At 38.1% G+C, this 7,339-nt stretch overlaps 3 protein-coding genes across 5 annotated transcripts in view; 1 reads left to right on the top strand and 2 right to left on the bottom strand.

Annotated features, from left to right (window-relative positions):
* LOC104777867 (elongator complex protein 2-like) overlaps nt 1-2,323 on the top strand; it is a 4,496-nt gene extending 2,173 nt beyond the window's left edge. For both annotated transcript variants that reach the window (XM_010502196.2, XM_010502195.2), the window contains exons 7-11: nt 215-557; nt 658-985; nt 1,070-1,290; nt 1,417-1,594; nt 1,707-2,323. In XM_010502196.2, the coding sequence (XP_010500498.1) occupies nt 215-557; nt 658-985; nt 1,070-1,290; nt 1,417-1,594; nt 1,707-2,191 (1,555 nt within the window). In that variant the 3' untranslated portion in view covers nt 2,192-2,323. The remainder of the gene's footprint in view (nt 1-214; nt 558-657; nt 986-1,069; nt 1,291-1,416; nt 1,595-1,706) is intronic.
* LOC104777866 (geranylgeranyl pyrophosphate synthase 6, mitochondrial) lies at nt 2,402-3,975 on the bottom strand. The gene has a single exon (XM_010502193.2). It carries the CDS (start codon nt 3,436-3,438, stop codon nt 2,428-2,430), a length of 1,011 nt encoding a protein of 336 aa, XP_010500495.1. The 5' UTR covers nt 3,439-3,975; the 3' UTR covers nt 2,402-2,427.
* On the bottom strand, nt 4,044-6,483 carry LOC104777865 (upstream activation factor subunit UAF30-like). 2 transcript variants are annotated; one of them, XM_010502192.2, is made up of 8 exons: nt 6,059-6,483; nt 5,801-5,903; nt 5,528-5,702; nt 5,272-5,428; nt 5,058-5,172; nt 4,797-4,974; nt 4,470-4,529; nt 4,044-4,388 (listed from the first exon to the last, which is right to left on the bottom strand). In XM_010502192.2, the coding sequence occupies exons 1-8, from the start codon at nt 6,349-6,351 to the stop codon at nt 4,330-4,332; spliced, it is 1,140 nt and encodes a 379-aa protein (XP_010500494.1). In that variant the 5' UTR covers nt 6,352-6,483; the 3' UTR covers nt 4,044-4,329. The 2 variants fall into 2 exon arrangements, with proteins under 2 accessions (XP_010500494.1, XP_019099448.1); XM_019243903.1 differs by having other exon boundaries at nt 4,470-4,526.

Raw genomic sequence — 7,339 nt, 5'->3', positions numbered from 1 at the left:
AGGACAAAGTTATTCGGATCTGGAAACTCGTGTTAGTTGGTGATGTTGGCTCGTGGCAAAGAGAAATCACTCTAGCTTCTTACATTGAAGGCCCAGTTTTTGTCTCAGGGACATCCACATATCAGATTTCTGTCGAATCTGTTCTCATTGGACATGAAGATTGGGTCTATTCTGTGGAATGGGAACCTCCAGTTATCAGTTCCATTGATGGGAGGTTAGTTAACCACCAACCGCTGAGCATTTTATCAGCTTCAATGGACAAAACGATGATGATATGGCGACCTGAGAAGAACACGGGTGTGTGGGTGAACGTTGTATGTGTTGGAGAGCTAAGTCACTGTGCTCTTGGTTTCTACGGTGGCCATTGGTGCCCAAATGGTCTGTCGATTCTGGCTCATGGATATGGCGGATCTTTTCATCTCTGGAGAAATGTCAGTAGCAGTAAAGAGTCTGAGAATTGGCAGATGCAGAAAGTTCCTTCGGGTCACTTTGCTGCCGTGACTGATGTTACATGGGCTAGAACCGGCGAGTACTTGCTATCCGTGAGTCATGATCAGGTCAGGGTTTATGGTTGAGAATGTTAAATTGATTCATTATATCATATTGCAAAAAAGAGACTTTTCGTACATTTCATTCTCAAAATTTGTGCTTTTGCAGACCACTCGTGTGTTCTCATCATGGAAGAATGATGAAAAGAATGAAGTAGAGGATGAGCATTGGCATGAACTGGCTCGTCCTCAGGTTCACGGACATGATATTAACTGTGTGGCTATGGTTCAAGGTAAAGGCAACCACCGTTTTGTTAGTGGGGCAGAGGAGAAAGTTGTGAGAGTATTTGAGGCTCCTCTGTCCTTCTTGAAGACTCTGAACCACACTTGTGCGGGTGGAGAAGGAAGCTTCCCTGAGGATTTACAAGCAGATGTGCAGGTTCTTGGAGCCAATATGTCTGCTCTTGGATTATCACAGAAACCTATCTACTTACACTGTAAGTGATTGATTGATTCAACACCATTTTTTCAAGCTTTTTACCAAAAGCAATCGTAAGATACATATTGATTTCTTATTGCAGCTTCTAGTGAACCGCTGGAGAGAAATGGCGGAGGAGAAGGTCTAGATACATTTGAGACAGTTCCAGAGGCAGCTCCAGCGGAGTTGAAAGAGCCTCCAATCGAAGATCAGCTTGCTTTTCATACTTTATGGCCAGAATCTCATAAACTCTATGGTCATGGTAATGAACTCTTTTCTCTCTGCGGTGACCACAAGGGAAACCTTGTTGCTTCATCGTGTAAGGTAAGCTAGTGCAGTTTTCAGAATTTTTTCACACTTCTTCAATCTCCTTGATTTGGATTTTAGATCTAACTGTGCAGGATTACCTCACTGAACTATTTTTTATAAATGAACCACAAAATTCTTCAGGCTCAATCTGCATCCATGGCAGAGATATGGCTATGGGAGGTTGGGACATGGAAAGCTGTTGGTCGTTTGCAGTCTCACAGCTTGACGGTGACACACTTGGAGTTCTCTTATGATGACACTATGCTTTTGTCTGTCTCAAGAGATCGTCACTTCTCCGTTTTCTCGATCCAAAGGACAGGTAACTCAAGCGGTTTCAACTTCACAGTTCAATAGCAGATTTGCTCAAAACATTCAGAAGTGTCTACATGTTGAACATCTATATCTTGTCTGTTTTTTTCCTTCTTGTTCAGACAATGGCGAGGTTAGTCACAAACTCATGGCAAAGGTTGAAGCACACAAGAGGATCATATGGGCATGTTCATGGAACCCATTTGGCCACCAATTTGCAACTTCATCAAGAGACAAGACTGTGAAAATCTGGTCCATCGAGAGTGACGGTCGCATCAAACAGATTCTTGCGTTGCCTCAGTTTGGGAGCAGTGTTACAGCTGTGGCTTGGACGGGATTAGACCGCAAGGAGAAGAGCGGCTGTGTGGCAGTTGGGATGGAAAGCGGACTGATAGAGCTTTGGACCATAAAGATTATTGAAACAGAGGAAGGTACAACTGCAACAGCAGCTCTTGCTCTGCGCCTCGAAACGTTCATGTGTCATGTCTCGGCTGTGAATCGCTTAGTTTGGAAACCAACTGAGAAGTGCGAGTCTAATCAGAGCTTGCTAAGGTTAACTTCTTGTGGGGATGACAATTGTGTCAGAGTTTTTGACTTCAAGTTTTGAGTCTAGAACACAACATATTGCAGTGTTTTGATATAAATACCAAAACTCTCTTTCGCTATAGAATCATTGTAATATTTATGCAAATTTTGGTTAGCTAAGTTGGAACATGTTACCAAATCACATTTTTCTTCATTGCATTAAGTTGTCTCATTAAAAAAAAACAAGTTTCTCTGTTTTGTACTTTCATACACTTCGAAGCTTTTCATTGATTTGTCATGACGCTTTGGGGGCAATGGTCAGTTTTGTCTCTTGACAATGTAATCAGCGAGACACACCAAAGGAACCACTCTGTCTGAATTAAACCCCTGAAGATGTTCCTGCGCTTCTCTGTTCAACCTCTTTGCATATTCTCTCGCATTCTCCACACCCATCAGCTTTGGATAAGTCAGCTTCCCGGTAATCAAATCTTTTCCGGCAGTTTTCCCAAGCTCCTCGGACGACTTGGTCTCATCGAGCACATCATCCACAACCTGATACATCAGTCCAACGCACCTCGCGTATCTCCTAAGCCTCTCAATCGCTTCATCAGACCCACCTCCCATTATACCTCCCACAACAGCCGCAGCTTCAACCAAAACCGCGGTTTTATGAATATGTATCAACTCAAGATGTCTCAATTCATCATCTTTATTCTCAAAACTCATACTTCCTCCAGCCAAATCCGCCGCTTGACCCGCCACGAGTCCCGCCATCCCAACAGCTCTCGCCATCTCCTCAACGGCCCAAAGAACCCTCTCTGAAGGCACCCCCAAGGAGGTTGATGCTGATGTCTGCTTGACGGCCAAAGACATGAGAGAATTAGCGGCCAAGATTGCTGTTTTCTCGCCAAAGACTTTATGGTTGGTTGGCTTTCCACGGCGGAGGCTGTCGTCATCCATACAAGGAAGGTCATCTAGGATGAGCGACGACGCGTGAATCATCTCAACCGCACAGGCAGAAGGCATCGCGGTTGACCCTTGGCCACCTACGAGCTCGCAAGCGACCAAACAGAGCATTGGCCTTAGTCGTTTGCCACCTGAGAGAAGCGTATACCTCATAGCTTTGCGAACCTCGAGTACTGGCTCCCAAAGAGGAACTGAATTGTTACAAAGAGGAACGAAATCGTCTAGCGCTTTATTGATGGACTTAGCCTTATTGTTCATATACGACATGAACTCAGAGTCAGGGTATGCAATAGAAGTTAGACGGCGGATGGACGGTCGTATCAGCCGCATTGCAGACGATACCAGAGTGTAAGGCGGCCGCATGATGGTAAATTTTACGGAGTAAGTAAACTTGAATAATGAGTTGTATTAATATTTCAATAGTAGCACCAAAATAGTAAAGTTTAGTAATTAGCATCTAACACAAAAATGGAAATAATGAGTTGAATCGTTTTAGGTTTCATATTTACACTTGGTCCCCAAGACATATCATCTCAACATAAATGCATGAATCTTGACAAGATATAAAGAAAGAGAAATTTGTTGATGTGTCATCATATGCATGCAAATTGTATCAGAGTTTTTTTTTTTTTTACTTTTAAGGTTCTACGTTTATGACACAAACAAACAACTTGTGGCGTTTAAGATCATGAGCCATGACCTAACTCTTTTCTCAATAGCATTACTTGTCAAGATTGTAAAAACAGAGGAAGGTTTACTTTTTGTGGTAAAAGATAACTGTGTTAGGAGATTTTTTTGAATTCAAGTTTTGAGTGAAAGAATACAGAAAATGCCACATTATGGTATTTAATACAATGACCACATTCTGTTTCTCTATAGCATCATTGTACTATTTCAGAAAATTATGGTAGCTAGGTTGAAATGTAATGTTACTATGCAAATTTTGGTAGCAAAGTTGAAACATGTTATCACATAAATTTTTCTTCATTGCATTAGTTTTAAAGTCTGATTAAGAACTTTTAGTCAAAGAAACCAAATTAGCTCTGGTTAGGTCTAGTTTTGTCACTATATATACCAAGAGTGAACAAATGCTTACTTAACATCAGTTGAATCTGGGCTCGCCTATATGAAAATACTTACCAAAATTGGCCCATTGTTCGGTCTTGATGAAGTGGTGGTTATCTATAGAAGCTTTGAGACCAAGACGCCTTTGAACAAAACAACATCAAAGACTTCTTTCAGCTTCTCATAGAATCATTGTTCAGTCTTGATTATTGATGAAGTAGCCATTTCTTCATTCGCTTCATCATTATCTATATATAGTTGAAAAAGGTAGATGATTTAGTTTTCGCCTTGACTAGATAACATGAATAAGATTAAGAAAATGTCCATACCTTCTTCTATCTTCATATCCATTTTCTGCTTTCCCTTCTCTGGATCATTAGTTGTTGCTGCTAAACAAAGAGAGACAAAAAATTTCTATCAAAAGCCATAGAGGCGATATAGTTGAACAAATGACTCATGAAAGCACAAGACTAATCAGAGAAAAGGTAACAAAAAAATTTCAACCTATACCAACACAAACATTGAAGACTTTTTAAGCCACAGTTCCGAAAAGGAAATTGTATGCACATAAACACATGTCTCAGGGATACTAAAGAGAGATGACTACTTCAAGAAACAAGAAATATGAAAAAGAACACTTTTCAATCATCACATACCTTCATCCTCCTGTACTAGAGGCCAAATGTGCTTGGCTAATTGTTTGTTCATTTGAAACATATTGATAGACTCGACAGGAAACAAAGACCGTAATGATTCGTCGCATATTATTGTGCGTTTATCAGATGGATCTTGCAAATTGTTCTCCTTTATGTATTTCCAAAGCATTTTCACAACCTGAAATAAAAACCATTCATTCAGCAGATGGAATACCACATCCAGAAGCTTTGTAATTCACTAAAGGTCAGTCATATATGTACCTCTGTTCTAGCTAACTGAGAGGTTCCAGTAAATGCCTGAAGTTCTGGTGAAAGACTGCAAACTTTGGTAAAGCCGCCTCCTTTTTTCTTCGGTTTCTCCTCGGACTTGGCTGGTCTAATTCAATAGAGAGCGAGGGCTTAGTTTCTTTTGGCTCTAAGCTATATATAACCAGACAAACACACAAAATTTGAGAGAAACAAAGAACTAACTAACTTTCTTTTCTTGCGTTTGCGTTTTCGTAAACTAGGACCTTCCTCTTCTCCACTTTCTTCTTCATTATTCTCTACCGCTTCTTCGTTTTGCTCCTCTTTCTCATCTTTTTCCCCTGATGCCTCGCCTTCATCTTCCTCTTTCACATCCTTAACACTCCCTTATAAAGATAAAACCATTCACAAGAAGAAGTATAAACAACAACATAATCTTCTTCAAGATGTCACATAAAAAGCTAGTGAGACAGCAAGCAAAATACCATCTCCATCATTTAGTGGCCAGATATGCTTAGCCAATGCCTTGTTCATCTGAAACATATCAATCGCCTTTACACGAAATAACGAATGAAGCGCCTCGTCACATAATATATTTCGCCTATTCTTTGGATCTTGTAAATCGTGGTCTCGAATATATGCCCAAATTTTCTTCACAACCTTATATATGAAAATAACAATGTACTCATAACATAAGCTTCTCTCCCAACTAAGCCATCAAAGGGAAAACGAAATTATCAAGAAACAGAATACAATACCTCTGTTCGAGCCAATTGAGAAGTTCCTAGAAACTTGTCTAGTTGTGGAGAAAGCTGACATATTTTGTTAAACCCACCTCGACGTTTCTTAGCCTCTACCGGTCTAATACATAACAAAAAAACAACAAGAATCACAAATTTTGATATCTTTCATCTAAAAACCAATTACAAGAAACAGCACACTAATCTCACAACTCTCTTCTAAAACAATCAGAAGAATGCAATAAATCCATAATAACTAGTTTCAAAAATTGTTACCGTTCGGTCTTCTCGTCATTGCTATCACTTCCTTCTTCATAATTTTGATCGCCATTACAGTCTTCATCTTCATCTACTTCCTCTTCCTTGTAATTCTCGGGTTTGCTTTCTAACAAAGCATCGCTTTCAAGAAAAGCATCGATTTGTTCCCTGACGAAAGCTTTTTTATCGGTTAATTCGACGCCGAAATACGCCTCCAGCTGACGGCGGACGCTAGCCGGAGTCGTTGTTTCTAGGTCGGAGCCACGGAGAATTTTTCGGAGCTGGGTCACGAGGTCCGAGTCGGAAACCATTTCTCTGTTCCTTCCAAGAAAAATAGATACTTTTTCTTACAGAACTGAAAATTACAAAAGCGGTTCTGTAATAAAGAAGAAAACGATGAAGATGGGCATTTATGGAAATCTAGCAATTCTCCTCCCACAAGGTTGTCGTTTGGTTTAAAGACTTGATTTCTTTCCGGTAGAAGAAAAATACCTATATTAATTAAAACGTAAGAATTAATATCCAAAAATATAAATATTGTTATTTTCATACTCACATTTTCAAAACAAATTTCATAATAACATTTAAATTTTTTGGGTTTTAATTAGTATAGGTTTTTTTCTTTTGATGGGAAAAGATCAAATATAAAACATCCAAATAAAAACTAGATAAGGGTATTAAATAAAAATAAACATCTAAATATTTTATCTAATTTTTTATTTGGAAGTTTAATATTCGGTCTTTTTATTGAAAGAAAATATCTATATTAATAAAACAAACAAATTAATATCCAAAAAATATAAAGAGAATTTGTTAAAAATACCCTTTTTGATATATACTTTTTCAAAAATTCCTCATTTTTGGCCATTTTTATTTTTACCATCCTTTAATTTAATGATCATTTTACCCTTAGATGAAAAATATTTTATTCAATAAAAAGATAAACAAAAATTTCCGCCAAAAATTTAAAAATTTTAAACATCTTTTAAACGCTTTTACAAGGTTTTTACAAGGTTTTCAAAATGTTTTTAAAAAGGTTTTTATAAGGTTTTTAAAAGGTTTTCAAAATGTTTTTAAACACCTTGTAAACGCTTTTACAAAGTTTTTAAAAGCGTTCAAAAGGTTTCTAAAATTACAAAGTTTTTAAAACCGTTTACAAGGTTTTTAAAAGGTTTTTTCAACACCTTTTAAACGCTTTTACAAGGTTTTTAGAAGGTTTTAAAAAAAATGAAAAGGTTTTTATAAGGTTTTTAAACACCTTGTAAACGCTTTTACAAAGTTTTTAAAAGCGTTTACAAG

Source organism: Camelina sativa, chromosome 3 (genome assembly GCF_000633955.1).
Source record: "Camelina sativa cultivar DH55 chromosome 3, Cs, whole genome shotgun sequence".
In the NCBI taxonomy this organism is placed as follows: Eukaryota; Viridiplantae; Streptophyta; class Magnoliopsida; order Brassicales; family Brassicaceae; genus Camelina; species Camelina sativa.
This window is presented reverse-complemented; position numbering and strand designations above follow the sequence as displayed.